The 20962-nt window shown below is 42.8% G+C and overlaps 1 protein-coding gene across 7 annotated transcripts in view; it reads right to left on the reverse strand.

Annotated features, from left to right (window-relative positions):
* Window positions 1-592: 592 nt before the first annotated feature.
* LOC118373450 (abl interactor 1-like) overlaps window positions 593-20962 on the reverse strand; it is a 44303-nt gene continuing 23933 nt past the window's right edge. Inside the window, exons 3-12 of one of the 7 annotated variants that reach the window (XR_008064914.1) lie at window positions 16614-16790; window positions 12643-12657; window positions 12176-12288; window positions 11820-11960; window positions 11047-11147; window positions 10001-10210; window positions 5638-5724; window positions 2319-2507; window positions 1487-1972; window positions 593-1324 (exon numbers count right to left, since the gene is read on the reverse strand). Coding sequence is in view for 1 of the 7 variants with exons in the window: in XM_052463271.1 (XP_052319231.1) it covers window positions 1797-1972; window positions 2319-2507; window positions 5638-5724; window positions 10001-10213; window positions 11047-11147; window positions 11820-11960; window positions 12176-12288; window positions 12643-12657; window positions 16614-16790 (1212 nt within the window). In the remaining 6 variants the exon portion in view is untranslated. Of the gene's footprint in view, window positions 1973-2318; window positions 2508-5637; window positions 5725-10000; window positions 10214-11046; window positions 11148-11819; window positions 11961-12175; window positions 12289-12642; window positions 12658-16613; window positions 16791-20962 lie in introns of all 7 variants that reach the window. The other 6 variants (XR_008064913.1, XR_008064916.1, XR_008064915.1 and 3 more) reach the window with 6 other exon arrangements.

Genomic DNA, 20962 nt, shown 5'->3' on the forward strand with positions numbered 1-20962 from the left:
TATTACGATGCACTGAAATGTGTGTGGAATACGACTTCATCATAAACGTGTGGCACAAATGTGTCTTCTTATTTTTTTTAAGACAATCGTTTTAGTACATTTTGAGATAACAATGCACTGCTAAATTGTCTACATCCACTGTGATAGAAAGGATAGAGCAAGGGTACGTTCAAGAGTGAACATTTAGCATCGTTACAAATCACCCTGTACTGATCAATAAGTAGGCTAGCAGCCTATACCGTTCTTTGATAGCCCGGCGTCCTAGTTTTGAGGTTGTGTTGCTAATGGAAGGTGATACTTGTTACCAAGCACCAAAGATAAGCACCTATCCAGACCCCACTGACAAAACTCAGGATGATATAACTTGAAAAAAGATAACGCAGCGGTCGAATAGCCTGAACGCAACCCGGTTCTCGCAAATCAAAACCGTATAAATTGAAGTCGTATAAAAAGCCATTGAGAACTAAGCAGACATTCTAACACAATGGAACCATGATGGAACAAAAGTACAATAATCCGTTTCTTGACGTTTGCCATTTGAAGCAAAGCACATTTCAGGAACCATTTTCTACAGTAGCCTGACAGCATAAAATATAAGCAAGATACACTTTATTTTCCACATAAAAAAAAAAAAACATTCTTATCAAGTGACATTTGGCCGAGCCTAGGGTAGAAAATAAAATAATACCCGAAACACAACGACAAAATATGATTGAGTTAAACCATCTGTATCTGGCACAACTTGGCTTGCTGCTGACCAATCAAAAGACGCCGATGAAGAAAAAAAAACTCACAAGTAAAACACACTACTGGCAAACCAACTGTCAGCTTCACACATTACAGTATATACAAGTTATATAACAAAAACACATTACAGTATATACAAGTTATATAACAAAAACACATTACAGTATATACAAGTTATATAACAAAAACACATTACAGTATATACAAGTTATATAACAAAAACAAAACATCACCAGAAATATGAAAAATCACGTTCAGTTCTTTTTGACTTCTACACTCAGTATTCCCCTTTGATGTCCCCTATTCCCTGGCCCCTATTCCTGGCCCCTATTCCTGGTCCCTATTCCCTGGCCCCTATTCCTGGTCCCTATTTCCTGGCCCCTATTCCCTGGCCCCTATTCCTGGTCCCTATTCCCTGGCCCCTATTCCTGGTCCCTATTCCCTGGCCCCTATTCCTGGTCCCTATTCCCTGGCCCCTATTCCCTGGCCCCTATTCCTGGTCCCTATTCCCTGGCCCCTATTCCCTGGCCCCTATTCCTGGTCCCTATTCCCTGGCCCCTATTCCTGGTCCCTATTCCTGGCCCCTATTCCCTGGCCCCTATTCCCTGGTCCCTATTCCCTGGCCCCTATTCCCTGGCCCCTATTCCTGGTCCCTATTCCCTGGCCCCTATTCCCTGGCCCCTATTCCTGGTCCCTATTCCCTGGCCCCTATTCCTGGTCCCTTGGCCCAGCTCCCCACCCCTCCTTTTCAACATGTAGCATAGTAAATAGACTATTTCGCTTCTTAACATTTGCGATTTGGACAAAGACAAACATTCAGTCATGTCCTAATGCACTTCTTTATGTTTGATTTATTCTTTTTTTCTATGTGTGTCTGTGAAAGTAAAATGTATATGTTGCTGTGTGGATAAGAGTCCCCCAAAAAAAAAAGCCAACATCTTACTAAAACCTACCTTGTCGTTTCAAATACTAAACACAGCACTTGATTCAAAATGTTTTTTTTTTTTGGTAACATCTTGGCGTTTTTTTCTCATTCAAAATGGCCGCCCTTAGTCTGTGTAGTGCATGATGGACTCTACGTAGTTGCCGGGGAAGAGGCCGGTGACGCCGTTGCAGACGCCCTCGTACCAGCCATCATCGTTCTTCTTGATGATGTAGATGATGGAGCCCTCCATGAAGGACAGCTCGTCCTCCTTGTCCTTGGAGTAGTCATAAATGGCCACCACTGTAAAATACATTTGGTTCATTTATTCACTGTATTCTCTTATACATTAGCAATCTGACCACAGACAGAACAGAGTGAGAGAGGACAACTGCTGGGAATAGGGTTGTACTAGGATAACTTAGAGACATTACAGTACAGACTCAGTACTAATATTATAGTCGGCCTAAACCCAAGATATACAATTTATGGGTGTATAGTGTGTACTGCACTAAATTGGCCATCCAGATTTGGATACGTTTGACCGTCTGTGTCCACAGACATTTACTTTGTAAACAGCCCCTAAATCATGCTGAAACGGCGATCAGTGCCTGGTCTCTGTATCTTCGGTGGTACCAGTCAAACTCACCTTTCTCAGCGTAGGCCTTGGGGGCCCAGTGGGGGTCTCTGTCAGAGTAGGGGTCATTGTAGTGCACTACGGCCGCCTCCTCATCCCCCTGGTAGTCCACGGGCGGGGGCGGGGGAGGGGGCGAGGGCTCGTCAAACATGACCACGTCCTCGGGAGGGGGCGGTGGAGGGGGGACCGGGTCGTCTGTAACTGGACGAGGACGGGGAAGAAATTATGGACATTATGGAAGTGGAATTTAATCGACTGGTGTAGTAATTCTATTTTTTTCTGTGACATCAATAGGGTCGAGGGTTTCTCCTGACCATGTGACCTGACCAGGGAAAAACTCCTAAATATACAGTACCAGTCAAAAGTTTAGACACCTACTCATTCAAGGATTTTTCTTTATTTTTTTTATTATTTTCTACATTGTAGAATAATAGTGAAGACCAAAACTATGAAATAACACATTATGGAATCATGTAGTAACCAAAAAAGGGTTAAACGAATCAAAATATATTTTATATTTGAGATTCTTCAAAGTAGTCGCCCTTTGCCTTGATGACAGCTTTGCACAGTCTTGACATTTTCTCAACCAGCTTCACCTGGAATTATTTTCCAACAGTCTTGACGGAATTCCCACATATGCTGAGCACTTGTTGGCTGCTTTTCCTTCACTCTGCGGTCGAACTCATCCCAAACCTTCTCAGTTGGTTTGAGGTCGGGTGACTGTGGAGGCCAGGTCATCTGATGCAGCACTCCATCACTCTCCTTCTTGGTCAAATAGCCTTTACACAGCCTGGTGGTGTGTTGGGTTATTGTCCTGTTGAAAAACAAATGATAGTCCCACTAAGCGCAAACCAGATGGGATGGCGTATCGCTGCAGAATTCTGGTTAAGTGTGCCTTGCATTCTAAATAAATCACTGACAGTGTCACCAGCAAAGCACACCCACACCTCCTCCTCCATGCTTCACGGTGGGAACCACACATGCGGAGATCATCCGTTCACCTACTCTGCGTCTCACAAAGACACAGCGGTTGGAACAAAAAATCTCAAATTTGGACTCATCAGACCAAAGGACAGATTTCCACCGGTTTAATGTCCATTGCTCGTGTTTCTTGGTCCAAGCAAGTCTCTTCTTCTTATTGGTGTCCTTTAGTAGTGGTTTCTTTGCAGCAATTCGACCACGAAGGCCTGATTCATGCAGTCTCCTCTGAACAGTTGATGTTGAGATGTGTCTGTTACTTAAACTATGTGAAGCATTTATCTTGGCTGCAATCTGAGGCTGGTAACTCTTATGAGCTTATCCTCTGCAGCAGAGGTAACTCTGGGTCCTCCTTTCCTGTGGCGGTCCTCATGAGAGCCAGTTTCATCATAGCACATGATGGTTTTTGCGACTGCATATGAAGAAACTTTCAGTACTGATGTCTTAAAGTAATGACGGACTGTTGATTCTCTTTGCATATTTGAGCTGTTCTTGCCATAATATGGACTTGGTCTTTTACCAGATAGGGAGGGCTATCTTCTGTTTACCACCCCGACCATGTTACAGCATAACTGATTGGCTCAAATGCATTACGAAGGAAAGAAATTCCACAAATGAACTTTTAACAAGGCACACCTGTTAATTGCTGGTTGAGAGAATACCAAGCGTGTGCAAAGCTGTCAAGGCAAAAGGGTGGTTACTTTGCAGAATCACAAATATAAAATATATTTTGATTTGTATAACACTTTTTTGGTTACTTACAAGATTCAATAATGTGTTATTATTCTACAATGTAGAAAAATAGTAAAAAATAAAGAAAAACCCTTGAATGAGTAGGTGTGTCCAAACTTTTGACAGGTACTGTATGTATGCCAATTCAAATCTACAGCATGGTTTTCCATGTTTAGGTTATATATATATATACAGTATATTAAAGCAGGGTTTTCCATGTTTAGGATATACTGCCTGTACCTACAGTATAATACATGAATACCATGCATGCAACAAGTATCATTTCAATAACCAGTTGTCATGGAATTGATATGTCAGTCTTATGACAGGTTACCATCTACATGATGTATCGCCCACAGGCTGCTCATATAGTGTTATCAAAATGTCATATGAGCTCAGCTCTGCCACTCCAAACTGAACAAGTGCCCCTACCAGTATGTTGCTCCTGAACATTATACAAACAAATCATGAATTCATATATTCTATTTTATGCATTATCCATTATCTTCCAGACGTGTGATTACCTGTACTGGCCAGCAGATGGCATGACAGAGCATTCTTCTTAATAATAACTGTATTTTATTTAACTAGGGAAGTCAGTTAACAACAAATTCTTAATTACAATGACAGCCTATGAACAGTGAATTAACTGCTTTGTTCAGGGGCAGAACAACAGATTTTTACCTTGTCAGCTCATGGATTCGATCGAACAACCTTCCGGCTCTAACCACTAAGCTACCTGCCGCCCCGGAAGAGACCCAATAGCTCAGAGACCTATATCTCCTGAAGGTCTAAAAGCTAAATAATGACCGGAAGGATGAAAGTGGGATCTGAAAGCTGGAAAAACCACCACGGTCACCTGAATAAGGACACAGAGGCATTGGGAGGGTCACTGTGCCCCGGGTCTGATTAAAACCGTGCTTGACTTGGCTGAGACTATGCAGTTTTCCAAACCTTAAGTCAGGTGTGTTCAGTGAACAGAGATGGAACCATAGAACACTCTCCACTGTCTCTCAGTGACCATGGCAACAGACAAGACATGGAAGGGGTGTGTCTAAAGGCAGTAGGGATCGTGTGAAAAGGGCATGACAGACAAAACATGGAAGGGGTGTGTCAAAAGGCAGTAGGGAGCATGTGAAAAAGGCGTGACAGACAAGACATGAAAGGGGTGTGTCTAAAGGCAGTAGGGAGCGTGTGAAAAAGGCGTGACAGACAAGACATGAAAGGCAGGGGATCGTGTGAAAAGGGCATGACAGACAAGACATGTGTTTAAAAAAAGGCGTGACAGACAAGACATGAAAGGGGTGTGTCTAAAGGCAGTAGGGAGCATGTGAAAAAGGCGTGACAGACAAGACATGAAAGGGGTGTGTTTAAACGCAGTAGGTGGTGTGTGAAAAAGGCGTGACAGACAAGACATGAAAGGGGTGTGTCTAAAGGCAGTAGGGGGCGTGTGAAAAAGGCAAGACAGACAAGACATAGAAGGGGTGTGTCTAAAGGCAGTAGGGGGCGTGTGAAAAAGGCATGACAGACAACATAAAAGGGGATTAATAGGTCCCGGTTTGATATGTAGGACTGAGGAAGTCGTTTTGATGTTACCCGTGTGTGTGTGTGAGAGACTTACTGGTCTCCTGAACTCTGGCCACAAAGCCGGTCAGAGGGATCTGAGGTGTCAGCTGGACCATAGGAGGAGGAGGAGGAGCTACAGACACTGGAAGCAGCAACAAGGTCAGGCAGAAAGAGGGACAGACAGACCAGAGAGAGAGAGAGAGACAGACAGAAAGACCAGAGACAGACAGACCAGAGAGAGAGACAGACCAGAGAGAGACAGACAGACAGAAAGACAGACCAGAGAGAGAGAGACAGACAGGCAAGAGAGTGAGAGACAGACAGACAGACAGACAGACAGACAGAGAGAGTGAGAGAGACAGACAGAAAGACAGGCCAGAGAGAGAGACAGATAGACAGACCAGAGAATGAGAGACAGACAGAAAGACAGGCCAGAGAGAGAGAGACAGACAGACAGACCAGAAAGTGAGAGACAAACAGAAAGATCAGAGAGTGAGAGACAGACAGACAGAAAGACAGGCCAGAGAGAGAGAGAGACAGACAGACAGACCAGAAAGTGAGAGACAAACAGAAAGATCAGAGAGTGAGAGACAGACAGACAGACAGACAGAAAGACAGGCCAGAGAGAGAGACAGACAGACAGACCAGAGAGAGAGACAGACCAGAGAGAGACAGACAGACAGAAAGACAGACCAGAGAGAGAGAGACAGACAGGCAAGAGAGTGAGAGACAGACAGACAGACAGACAGACAGACCAGAGAGTGAGAGACAGACAGACAGAAAGACAGGCCAGAGAGAGAGACAGACAGACCAGAGAATGAGAGACAAACAGAGACCAGAGAGTGAGAGACAGACAGACCAGAGAGTGAGAGACAGACAGACAGAAAGACAGGCCAGAGAGAGAGACAGACAGACAGACCAGAAAGTGAGAGACAAACAGAAAGATCAGAGAGTGAGAGACAGACAGACAGACAGACAGAAAGACAGGCCAGAGAGAGAGACAGACAGACAGACCAGAGAATGAGAGACAGACAGACACCAGAGAGTGAGAGACAGACAGACAGAAAGACAGGCCAGAGAGAGACAGACAGACAGACCAGAGAATGAGAGACAGACAGACACCAGAGAGTGAGAGACAGACAGACCAGAGAGTGAGAGACAGTCAGACAGACCAGAGAGAGAGACAGAGAGAAAGACAGACCAGAGACAAGAGACACACAGACAGAAAGACAGACCATGGAGAGAGAGAGAGACAGACAGACCAGAGAGCGAGAGAGACAGACAGACCGACCAGAGAGAGAGAGAGAGAGAGAGAGAGCGAGAGAGTGAGAGAGAGAGAGACAGAAAGACAGACCACAGAGAGACAGAAATAGGGTGGAGGGGAAGGTGTGAGGAACACAAGATAAATAAGCTTGTCAGAGATCAAAACAAAGCAGTAAGACACAGTGTGTGAGTAAATAGTGTTTTTGCTTCAGCTTTTTTCAATTAGCTACTATGACTTTATTATCAGAGTATCTTCCAAATGTATCTTTTATCTAGGATAGTGGCACGTTACAGATACAACAATAAAACGATAAGAAAGATAGAAGCAGAATATTTCCTTGTGGGATGCTTGTTCTCCATAGACAGTAAAACATGCCCAGCGATGAGGTTATCACAACCACAAACTGGTTGAAATTACGTCATTATGACGTCTTTTCAACCAGTTTTTGCCACTTGGTATGTAGACAAACAACATGCAGCCCGGTAACATGATATCTCACAGTACTCTATCAGACACCGTGTTGAGTTTGGTACCATTTCATGCATAGTTCCCAATATTACAGGAATGATTTGAAACAGTTTGCAGACCCCTAGGCCCAGTATGGAAAACTGTTGAAATGACATCATTATAACCAGAAACTGTTGAAATGACATCATTATAACCAGAAACTGTTGAAATGACATCATTATAACCAGAAACTGTTGAAATGACATCATTATAACCAGAAACTGTTGAAATGACATCATTATAACCAGAAACTGTTGAAATGACATCATTACAATCAGAAACTGTTGAAATGATGTCATTATAACCAGAAACTGTTGAAATGACATCATTACAATCAGAAACTGTTGAAATGATGTCATTATAACCAAAAACTGTTAAAATGACATCATTACAATCAGAAACTGTCATTTGAACTAGTTTTGTCCAGTTTTTCATGCTGGGAGAAACCACAAATAACATACTGTGTAATACTGCTGTATAGAACACTCAACTGTCTTCTGATAGGTGGCTGACATCAAATCAGTCACGTTTTTACCTTTATTTAACTAAACAAGTCAGTTAAGAACAAATTCTAAATTTCCATCAATGATGGTCTAGGAACAGTGGGTTAACTGCCTTGTTCAGGGGAAGAACAACAGATTTTTCCTTTGTCAGCTCGGGGATTCAATCTTGCAACCTTTCGGATAATAGTTCAAGGCTCTAACCACTAGGCGACCGACACCGAATACATCAGGTATTCAGGTGGGTAGCACGTACAGTGAAATGCTTACTTACAAGCCCTTAACCAACAATGCAGTTGTTGGTTACATTATTTATTTATTTTATCCTAGAAATTGAAAAAATATAAGACATAATTAAAAACAATTATAATAAAAAAATATATATATATATATATATTTTTTTAAATGTAAATAAAATAAATAAATAAAAACATTAAAGTAAAAATGTGAATAAATAAAAGAAAATGTAAAAATAATAATAATAATTGAAAAACAAATAAAACTAACAAATATTTAAAGTGCAGCAGTAAAATAACAATAGCGGGGCTATACACATGGGGTACCGGTACAGAGTCAATGTGCGGGGGCACTGGTTAGTCAAGGGACACAATTACTCCCTTCACTCTAACCCTGGTGTTATAACAGATTGTTCCCACCAAAAGGCATGACAGATTTTTACCCTTCATCTGGAGAGCTACTGGGTGTGCAGGCTTTTGATCTAACCCTGCAGCTCAGCATTCTGGGGAGATCTTGACAGCATAGTTACAGAGGCCTTCAGACAGTGTTCATACCCTTTGACTTATTCCTTTAAGAGACCGGAGTATGCAGCATTGGTTTCATGTGCACCTATATCAACTGACTACCTATATCAACTGACTACCTGTATCAACTGACTACCTGTATCACCTGACTACCTGTATCACCTGACTACCTGTATCAACTGACTACCTGTATCACCTGACTACCTGTATCACCTGACTACCTGTATCACCTGACTACCTGTATCACCTGACTACCTGTATCACCTGACTACCTGTATCAACTGACTACCTGTATCAACTGACTACCTGTATCAACTGACTACCTGTATCACCTGCGTGTTGGCCATTTGTGGTCATTTTATTTAACTAGGCAAGTCAGTTAAGAACAAATTCTTATTTTAAATGACGGCCTACCCGGACAACGCTGGGCCAATTGTGCGCCGCCCTATGGGACTTCCAATCAGCCAGTTGTAATACTATCTAGCACTGAGGTGCAGTGCCTTAGACCACTGCACCACTTATACACAAGTGCCAGTGGAAAATCATGCTTATAGCTAAATAGTTAACTAGCCAGAAAGCCAATTAAAAAAATAGTTAACTAGCCAGATAGCCAATTCAAAACATATTGTGTAGTTTGGCTGGTTATCTACTATAGTCAGTCCGTTGTCCTCTCACACAATGACTTTTCCAGGATTTTCACTGCAGACCAACAATTTGCTATAACTGGCCAAATAACTCACCAGCAATTATTATCAACAAATGTGTGAACATAGCAAGGCTCGCTTTGATCTCAGAAAACGCATCTCGCGACTCCATGATTAAAAGACCCCCCCCGTGCCTATCAACGCAAGCTGACAATAATTATACTCTGATGTGCTCTGCAGAGACTAGGAGGACAGTGAGAAAAAAATCACATCTGGAGGACGCTTTGATCCAATTCTGATCGGAGTAGCCTAATTGTTTGATTTTTCCAATTCGGACAACTTAAATCTATTATCTGCTTGTCCAACAATGTATTTGACTTTCCCCGGGTAAGCAGACAAGCGTTGATGTGGAGCCCTGAAACATCGAGCTGCCTTCAGACACATAGACCAGTCATCCAAACTTGTCCACCTCTTATGGGTCAATGTTGTGTGTGTGCTGACAGAGATACTGACAGCCTTGGTTTGATGTCTGTGACGTTCGTCTTAAATCTCCTCGAGTCTGTCAGCTAATGTGGGCGTGTGTATTTCTGTCTTCCACTGCCCTGAATGTCCTCCTCTTTTAGCTGAAGTGAAAGTGAGCTACCTCTATCCAGGACGCACAGTAACCGGGCTGCCTATTGACGTTGTTCTTTGGTCAGACTCAACATTCCTTCAACCATAAAACTCCTTTCCATGGTCTTACCTGAGTTCTGGGGGTAGGCAGGGCCCCCGTTGAGGTGGGGCTGCTGGGACATGGAGAAATGGGAGCTGCCGGAGGGCGCCCGGCGGTAGGTACCCGTGGCCGACACCATGGAGGCTGAGGAAGTGGCTGAGTTGTGGCGGGAGACCTGTCGTGAGATGGTGCCAAACTGGGCCATAGGGATGGGACCCAGGCCTGGGCCTTGGTGGGCCGCTGCTGTGGTTGTTGAGGTGGGGAAAGGGGAGAGTTATAGGGAGAAAGAAGGTAGGGGAAGGAGAGTGAGTGAACTAGGGAACGAGAGAGGTAGAGAAGTATTTGGCTTTCAAATTCACTGAAGTCAACCTCAGGTCATTTGTTTATATGTGGATGGAAGAGACTCGGCTGTGACTAGAATGCCCGAGTACAACAACCAAACCAGCCAGAAAAAAATACTTCTATGGAAAGATATAATGTGCTGCCAAAATCTAATTAAAATATTAATCTCCATCAGGATCCAGATGGACAGCTGATGCATCATACGAGGCTAAAACAAACTGTCCAAAGAGATTCCACACTGACAGAACAAATAGGCTGCTAAGAAAAACCACTAGAGTTAAGTGCCTTGTTCAAGGGAACATCGACAGATTGTTCACCTAGTCGGCTCAGGGATTCGAACCAGCAACCTTTCGGTTGCATATTTTGACAAGCTGATACAATAAACAAACAAATGGCTTAGTTCAAGACAAACCAGAAGCAGACCTAATAGAAGTAGGAGACGCAATACAGGACGGACAGCTAAATGCTAAGCTAACAAAGAAGCTACAATAACAGAATGGAAGGTTAAATGCTAAGCTAACAGAGAAGAGAAGCTACAATAACAGAATGGAAGGTTAAATTCTAAGCTAACAGAGAAGCTAAGGTAACAAAATGGAAGTCTAAATCCTAAACTAGGCGACCAGAGATACTAGACCGAGAGAAAGGCTAAATGCTAAGCTAACAGAGAAGCTAGAATAACAGAATGGAAGGCTAAATGCTAAGCTAAACTGAAGGATATGTATTGCTTGGCTCACCTGGTCCCAGGCTGGGAGGGGAGGGCGTGGGCACGGCCAGAGGAACACTAATGCTGCTGCCACCGCTGTTCTCTCGCCCCCCGCTACCCCCACTGCTGCCACTACAGAGAGTGAGACAGTGAGCGAGAGAGAGAGACAGAGAGTGAGACAGAGAGCGAGACAGAGAGAGAGAGAGAGAGAGAGAGAGAGAGAGAGAGAGAGAGAGAGAGAGAGAGAGAGAGAATGAGAGAGAGAGAGAATGAGAGAGAGAAATTGGGATGGGGAAGAGGTAAAAGAGAGAGTGATGGGGATAAAGAGATTAAAACAGAGGGATGGTGAGGGAAGAGAGGGTGTCAGACAACCTGTAATAATGGCAGCATGAGCTCCTACCACAGTTCAGCTTGCTTCTGTACAACATAATATGTCAGAAATAACATATCAAATGTGTGAGAGATGGTGTGTTTTAAATGTATTTTCAGTGATCACAAGCTCCTCGACATACATCTGCTTTGATTATTAATGACAAAAATAGGTCAATAAAACAGGTCAAGGAAGTGTTGTTTGTTTCCTCCAATATGAAATGCGACCTTTGCTGTGCTGTATGCGACCTTTGCTGTGCTGTTCAGACAGCTGTGACCAGTGGAAGGTTCCCAGCTGGGTAAAACAAACACACTAACACACACCTGTCTGTCTGTCTGTCTGTCTGTCTGTCTGTCTGTCTGTCTGTCTGTCTGTCTATGTGTGTCTGTGAGTGAATGAGTGTGTATGTGTACTTGTGTGTGTGTGCAAGTAACCTGTGTGTTCTGGGTCTCTGGTTGAGGGAGGCTGTGCGTGCAGGGCTGTGCTGACTGCCTAGTCGGGCAGGGCTGGTCATGTAGTCGTTGGGGACTGTTGGCGGCTTGACTGGCTCCAGGGTCTTATAGGAGGTGTTTCGCCTGGAGAGGACACACACACACACACACACACACACACACACACACACACACACACACACACACACACACACACACACACACACACACACACACACACACAGAGAATACTAAGTGCACGTCAACTACACAAGCTCACACACACACACGCACACAAACACACACGCACACACACGCACGCACGTACATACACACACTTTCATTTCTGGACAACCTACCCAAGAGTTCCACGTCCAGCCATGGGCGGGCTCGGGGGTTTCTGTGTGGGCGGATTGGTCCTGGATAATGTCCCTCCTCCTCCTCCCCTCGTTGGTTGGTTGTTGCCTTGTTGCTATGAGAAAAAAAACAAAAAGACTCAGTCCTAGGTGGCCTACTATTACTAAAAGATGAATTAGTGGAAGTAGCCCATATACCGTATGGTGGAGCTTATGCGGAAACCTTTTGCTTAGTGTTTTAGAGTGTTGTGGCGGTAGGATGGATGGTCAATAACAAGGTCTGTGTATTGTTGGATTGATAATTAGATAGATCATTGGGAGACATCACAGGGACCTTATATTAGGACAACATCATGGCAAAAAAAAAGTATTTTAGAATGATGAATATAATGATACTGATGTCATGAAACAATGGTGATCTGGATTAATGGGCCCAAAGCATCATGGGTAGGGAGAGAAACAACTCTTACCTTGGCTTTAAGCCACTGAGTGCAGGCGGTAAAAAGAGAGGAGAGACAAAAACAACAAAATGCTCATTGGTTAACAGAAGAGACAGTAAGAACTACAGTAGTAACAGGTGTAATCATTGGTTAACAGAAGAGACAGTAAGAACTACAGTAGTAACAGGTGTAATCATTGGTTAACAGAAGAGACAGTAAGAACTACAGTAGTAACAGGTGTAATCATTGGTTAACAGAAGAGACAGAGTAAGAACTACAGCAGTAACAGGTGTAATCATTGGTTAACAGAAGAGACAGAGTAAGAACTACAGCAGTAACAGGTGTAATCATTGGTTAACAGAAGAGACAGAGAGAGAACTACAGTAGTAACAGGTGTAATCATTGGTTAACAGAAGAGACAGTGAGAACTACAGCAGTAACAGGTGTAATCATTAGTTAACAGAAGAGACAGTAAGAACTACAGTAGTAACAGGTGTAATCATTGATTAACAGAAGAGACAGAGTAAGAACTACAGCAGTAACAGGTGTAATCATTGATTAACAGAAGAGACAGTAAGAACTACAGTAGTAACAGGTGTAATCATTGGTTAACAGAAGAGACAGAGTAAGAACTACAGCAGTAACAGGTGTAATCATTGATTAACAGAAGAGACAGTAAGAACTACAGTAGTAACAGGTGTAATCATTGGTTAACAGAAGAGACAGAGTAAGAACTACAGCAGTAACAGGTGTAATCATTGATTAACAGAAGAGACAGTAAGAACTACAGTAGTAACAGGTGTAATCATTGGTTAACAGAAGAGACAGAGAGAGAACTACAGTAGTAACAGGTGTAATCATTGGTTAACAGAAGAGACAGTGAGAACTACAGCAGTAACAGGTGTAATCATTAGTTAACAGAAGAGACAGTAAGAACTACAGTAGTAACAGGTGTAATCATTGGTTAACAGAAGAGACAGTGAGAACTACAGCAGTAACAGGTGTAATCATTGGTAAACAGAAGAGACAGAGTAAGAACTACAGCAGTAACAGGTGTAATCATTGGTTAACAGAAGAGACAGAGTAAGAACTACAGCAGTAACAGGTGTTATCATTGGTTAACAGAAGAGACAGTGAGAACTACAGTAATAAAAGGAAAGGTTCATCCCCAAATTGTTGCCACAAAGTTGGAAGCACAGAATCATCTAGACTGTCATTGTATGCTGTTGACTGGAGCAGCTCTAGCAGGGTAGGAATTTGATGAACTGACTTGTTGGAAAGGTGGCACTATGACGATGCCACATTGAAAGTCACTGAGCTCTTCAGTAAGGCTATTCTACTGCCAATGTTTGTCTATGGAGATTGCATGGCTGTGTGCTCGATTTTATACACCTGTCAGCAACGGGTGTGGCTGAAATAGCCTAATCCACTAATTTGAAGGGGTGTCCACATACATTTGTTTATATAGTGTAGCTCGCTGATTAAGAGTAGAGAGGGAGATCTGACTTCTCTAATCAGCCAATACTGATCCTTATCAACTGCAGCTAACCAATATCTATCTTCGTCTAATACCTGCTCCCTAATTCAGATGCACAGTTCTGTCTGTCAAATGACTGATTTAGATTCTACTGGAAGCTAGCTGTTGTTGTCAGTCAGTGAGTGAGTGAGTGGGGTCTAATACGTGACTTGGGTTTACAGTAACTGGTGACAGTCGACGAGTCTAAACGTTGCGAAGCTCGCTCGGCTGTCAGGGGGAAGTATCTGCCACTAGGGGCAACGGTCTGTCAGCAGTGACTGGTGGGGGGCACGATAACTAGAGAGGAGAGGGGAGTGATTGGTTATTCAAGGTTCCGGGCAAGCCCCGAGGACACCTCCTGCCTCAACATGGGGGAAATAAGATGTGGGGATGAGCTGTTCACACACACACCAATTTGTTTTGCTACTAAAGCTCAATGAGTGTGTATCATGAGACTAAGCCAAATGTGTGACTACGGTCTCTTTAGAATGTAGAGCAACAGATGTTAGAAGAACATCAACAACTCATTATCACAGAGTCACAGCCGGAGTAATAGAGACATTCCTTCATGCATAACACACCATGGAGACTATGAATATCAATGACAGACAGACAGACAGACAGACAGACAGACAGACAGACAGACAGACAGACAGACAGACAGACAGACAGACAGACAGACAGACAGACAGACAGACAGACAGACAGACAGACAGACAGACAGACAGACAGACAGAGAATGAGAGAGAGAAATTGGGATGGGGAAGAGGTAAAAGAGAGAGTGATGGGGATAAAGAGATTAAAACAGAGGGATGGTGAGGGAAGAGAGGGTGTCAGACAACCTGTAATAATGGCAGCATGAGCTCCTACCACAGTTCAGCTTGCTTCTGTACAACATAATATGTCAGAAATAACATATCAAATGTGTGAGAGATGGTGTGTTTTAAATGTATTTTTCAGTGATCAGTGAGAGATGGTGTGTTTTAAATGTATTTTTCAGTGATTAGTGAGAGATGGTGTGTTTTAAATGTATTTTTCAGTGATCAGTGAGAGATGGTGTGTTTTAAATGTATTTTTCAGTGATTAGTGAGAGATGGTGTGTTTTAAATGTATTTTTCAGTGATCAGTGAGAGATGGTGTGTTTTAAATGTATTTTTCAGTGATTAGTGAGAGATGGTGTGTTTTAAATGTATTTTTCAGTGATCAGTGAGATATCCAAGGGAGAGAGAATCAAAGATGAAGACTGAGCCAGAACAGAGCTGAAAGATTATTTTCCCACAATTCATGTGGGATATGATGGCGTCAGCACTTGGCCCAGATCAAGCTGTCTTTCTGTCTCTCTCACACACACACACACACACACACACACACACACACACACACACACACACACACACACACACACACACACACACACACACACACACACACACACACACACACACACACACACACACACACACACACACACACACACACACACACACACACACACACACACACACTAACTCCCTTACTAAAAGAGCAGTTTATTGATTAGCTTGATTGAATTAATGAAATGGAAGTAATGAAATTGTAATAACATGACCAGACAGTCCACTTACATGACTGTTCCACATATGAATCCTGTGCTAATGATTTCCTCTGAGGGAAATACTACTACACATCGTAGGGAAGGACAACTGTGACCCCAGTGGATTAATTGCAATGAAGGATGTGAAGCCTGTCGTGAAACAGAAACCAGCACAGATACTGCAGTATTACAGGCAGTATGAGGCACTAGATCAAATAGCTTTTATTGCTCTTGTCTGTAACCTGTACAAGTGAGTAGTGTGAAATGGAAGTTTTTTTTGCATGTCCCACTCAGAGTGGGGTCACAGCCAGGGAAGCAGCATTATTGACGGTGATCCTGGAGAAATTAGGGTTAAGTGCCTTGCTCAAAGGGGCAGACCAAACCCATGTTTTAACTCGTCAGCTCTGGGATTCAAACTAACAACCTATTGGTTACTGGCCCACCTCTCTTACCGCTAGGCTACCTTCCGCACACTAGGGCTGATGATGTCATGACTCCAGTCTGTTGCTTTTACTTTAAGGGGGAGTGGGGGACTCTTACTTTGACACTATGGTGTCTTCTTTAAAATACAGGAGACTCTTACTTAGACACCGTGGCTTCTTCTTTAAAATACAGGAGACTCTTACTTCTTTAAAATACAGAAGACTCTTACTTCTTTAAAATACAGGAGACTCTTACTTCTTTAAAATACAGGAAACTCTTACTTCTTTAAAATACAGGAGACTCTTACTTCTTTAAAATACAGGAGACTCTTACTTCTTTAAAATACAGGAGACTCTTACTTCTTTAAAATACAGGAGACTCTTACTTCTTTAAAATACAGGAGACTCTTACTTCTTTAAAATACAGGAGACTCTTACTTCTTTAAAATACAGGAGACTCTTACTTCTTTAAAATACAGAAGACTCTTACTTTGACACCATGGCCCACGTCGTCCAGCAGTGTGTAGTCGATGGGCTTCCTGATGTACCGGACCGGCCGCTCAATGTTGCCGGGGGCAATGATCTTGTGCGTGCGCGACGTGTTCTTATTGGTGGTCAGGATGCCAATCTCTCGCCTCGCCACCTTCTCCTTGTGTATGTCCACCGTCTGGATGGAGGGATGGAGAGAGAAAGGCATAGAGAGAGAAAGAGACAGAGAGGCAGACAGAAGGAGAGGATTAGAAACGAGGAAGAGGAAGAAGTGCTGTGACTTTACGCTGTCTGGTGTGTTTGTCATAGATGTTTACTCCAGTCTCACATCATTACATTTTGCTATGCCTGTTTAATACCTCCATTAATTCATGTTTATGGCAGCATTAAGTAAGCTTATAAACGTTTTATACTGATGGACTAGAATGCCAGTATTTGATATTTAGTCACCGAGGACATAACGGCATTATTCATCCCTTAGAAGTTTAAATATACAGCTTCCTTCCAGTATTCTACAATCCTGGATCTGGGGACCGACAGTGAGCAGATTTTTGTTCCAGCCCAGTATTAAAGGGATACTGTGAGATTCTGGAATTTATCTGTGTGCAGTATGAAGGAAGTTAGCGGTAGTTTCACGAGCCAATGCTAACTAGCATTGCTACAGTACCTGCAGACTTCCAGTCATTGCGCTAATGCTAGTTAGCATTGGCTAGTGAAACTACCCTTAACTTCTTTCATACTGCATGCAAACCCTTACGTGGGGGAGCCAACAACAACAACAAAAAATTGAAAAAGAATTGGGCATTTTGTCCGTACATCCACAGGCTATGGGATGGTAAGTTAGCAAAGTTCACAGAGTGCACACAACACTAAATACTTCCTCCAAGCTAGCTAACCACTGTATTATAATTAAATCACAATGGATTAGCTAGTTTTCATGAAACAGCTGCCTGTGTCAACTGCCGAGTTAGTGCAGTGTCCTTAGCTATGTTGATGTTAGCTAGCTAGCGAATATGCTAACGTTAGCTAGCTAGCTAAACATTTGGCTATGGGCTGGCAGTGGCAGTATGGAATTGTGGAGAGTGAATTAAACTGTTTCTTTGTCATCTTGCTAGATAGTTATCTAGCTGTGGCCATCTGGCTAAGTATCAACAAGGCCTTTTGACAAAATAGCAACATTAGCGCAGATTTTTGTATTTATTTCATTTAACCTTTATTTAACTAGGCAAGTCAGATAGCTTGGAATCTTGACCATAAGCAATACGCATGGATATGCATTGCCAAACAACGCTACTGTCACCTTCTGGTTTGGAGTATTTTAACAAGACCGAGTGGCTGAGGACTTCCAAGTTCTTTGCTGTGTGAACGCAAAACAGATTGACTGACGACACTCTGTTCAGAGGTGCGAAGTACTGTTGGCAGGCAGACGTGTGTGTGTGTGTGTGTGTGTGTGTGTGTGTGTGTGTGTGTGTGTGTGTGTGTGTGTGTGTGTGTGTGTGTGTGTGTGTGTGTGTGTGTGTGTGTGTGTGTGTGTGTGTGTGTCTCTGTGTGTGCGTGACCCTGGGCAATGAGGCCACACTTCATTCACTATTCATCCAGCTGGGTTAAGTACTCTTTAGTGCTTCCCATTGCTGTAGGGGATAGAAATGGAGAACAAGTGCGAGATAAAGAGATCTTTAATAGACAGGGAGTTCATTTGACTCTCTGGATGACCTTATAAAGAAGTCCCTGAGTTGCTGCCACACAAACATCTCTGTGTTCGATACTACACATTTGTGCTGTGTGATACAAATAGCAAACATGGTCGTAACTTCTTTCCGGAGGAAACCAAATGGTAACGCCCAGATATAGCTGGAAACAGGCCCATTTCCTGTCGGAATCAGAGCGTGGGCTCACAAACTAAAAGTTCCTACAGAAAGAGGTTGGCAGAAGAGTGGGGCAAGAGACCAACGGATAGAAAATGTTGACAGAAGATGAGAATGAGAGGACAGGAAAGAGAGGAAGAAATAAAGAAAGAAAATAGATACTGAAAGATTTAGCTTTGTGGTTAGAAGTGTGTTAGTTCTACTGTTATTGTTCAGTTGGTCGTTAAAGGGGTGTTCTATATTCTCTGTAGATTGGATCTTCATTTGGTTGTATACCACAAACAGCACCGCCATTAGAGAAGAGCTGCTAAATCCTTTTGACCACTGATGAAAAGCTACTGTAACAGAGGTGGTTCTGTGAGCTCGTGTGATGAGTAACCTTAACATTGACGTTTGCTGCCGGGGCTAATTGGGCTTTAGCTCAGAGGGTTAACACACGGCGATCTGGGTTCGATATCAGGTGATCTGGGTTTAATATCAGGTCAGTCCACGCTTGTCTGTTGAAAACACATTCGACCAGAAGTTTGTGTACAGACGGCCTTGAGAGTGTCTGGACACAGATAATGCAATCTAACTTTTGAGGGTACAACTCTCTCTCTCTCTCTAGCAACAGTTCTGGTGTAATCTCTTCACTCTGATAAACATCTGGCTGGTATTTAAAAGGCCGTTATCTCCCAGGAACAGACGGCAGCTACGCTCCGAGAACAACCAGCCAGCACATCACAGAACATATGTTACATTGCCAAAGCAAGTGAAATAGATAGTAAACAAAAGTGAAATAAACTATTCAAATTAACAGTAAACATTACACTCCAAAATAATAAAGAAATTTCAAATGTCATATTATGTGCAAATAGTTAAAGTACAAAAGGTAAAATAAATCAACATAAATATGGGTGTTTGTTCTTCACTGATCGCCCTTTTCTTGGCAAAAGTATTGCTTCTGTAATGGCACACTGTGGTATTTCACTCGGTAGATATGGGAGTTGATCAACATTGGATTTGCTTTCAAATTATTTGTGGGTCTGTGTAATCTAAGGGAAATATGTGTCTCTAATATGGTCATACATTTGGCAGGAGTTTAGGAAGTGCAGCTCTCTCTCTCTCTCTATCTCTCTCTCTCTCTCTCTCTCTCTCAAAATTCTGGGTATGTCTTTGGGTGGGAAATGTTGAGGATGAAGTCAAATTCATCTCTATTGTACCAACAAACAAACAATAAATAAACAATTCTGGAGCCCTATTCTGTTGGTCAAATATAAAAGTCTAATAATTAGTTTAATTATCAACCCAAAATTCATGACAAACACTGGATTAGGTTGCATATCAAAATATCTGGAATCATTCCTGCTTGGACGTGTTAGATGTAACAATGTATTTAATGAGTACCACGTCAGTACTCTATTACACTTCTTAAGAAGTACTGTGAATTAATTTATTAGATGATTACACATGATTATATGTTTCTATTTGGTTATTGGATCTCGACCCAATCATCTCGACCCAATCATCTCGACCCAAACCCAGTGGCACCGGGGGCAACACTGAAGACTGGAGCCCTGGAGAGGATTTGGCCAAATCACTTCCAATGACTGTTCCAATTGCGAACGCAGCCTAATCCTTCTACACCGAAAAGGCGATGACAAGGCTAGTGGGTCGTCATAGAGATGGAGGAATCAGTCAGTCATGGAAACAATGAATGAGTTCATCAGGGGACTGTTGACAATCTATGAGTCAAAGTAAAGGGGGGGAGGTGAATCAAGGACAGATGTGTGAACGGAAACCTTGGTCAGAGTAAAGGGGGTGGGGGGTGAATCGAGGATAGATGTGTGAACGGAAACCTTGGTCAGAGTAAGGGGGGTGGGGGGTGAATCGAAGATAGATGTGTGAACGGAAACCTTGGTCAGAGTAAAGGGGGTGGGGGGTGAATCGAAGATAGATGTGTGAACGGAAACCTTGGTCAGAGTAAAGGGGGTGGGGGTGAATCGAAGATAGATGTGTGAACGGAAACCTTGGTCAGAGTAAAGGGGGTTAGTGATGATCACATTAGTGATGTGATTAAGACCAGTGACTGGTGCTTTTGGGAGGCATGTAATTAAATGTCTGCGTTTCGTCTTTGGTTTGGGGCCACCAATTCAAACTAAATATTGTCAGCGTCTTGATATAGATGATCTTGCTTATGAAAATAGATTGCTGTTAGATCGCAGTATAACTACAGTATGTTACAGTATAGCGGCAGTATAGCAGAGTATAGTGCAGTATAACCGCAGTATAGCATATTAATGCAGTATAGTGCAGTATAGTACAGTATAACAGCAGTATAACTGCAGTATAGTAGTATAGTGCAGTATAAAGGCAGTATAGTGCAGTGTAGTATAGTGTAGTATAGTACAGTATAACCGCAGTATAGTACAGTATAACTGCAGTATAGTGCAGTATAACTGCAGTATAGTGCAGTATAACCACAGTATAGTGCAGTATAACCACA

The sequence above is a fragment of the Oncorhynchus keta genome, chromosome 15, assembly GCF_023373465.1.
Source record: "Oncorhynchus keta strain PuntledgeMale-10-30-2019 chromosome 15, Oket_V2, whole genome shotgun sequence".
NCBI classification, from domain to species: domain Eukaryota; kingdom Metazoa; phylum Chordata; class Actinopteri; order Salmoniformes; family Salmonidae; genus Oncorhynchus; species Oncorhynchus keta.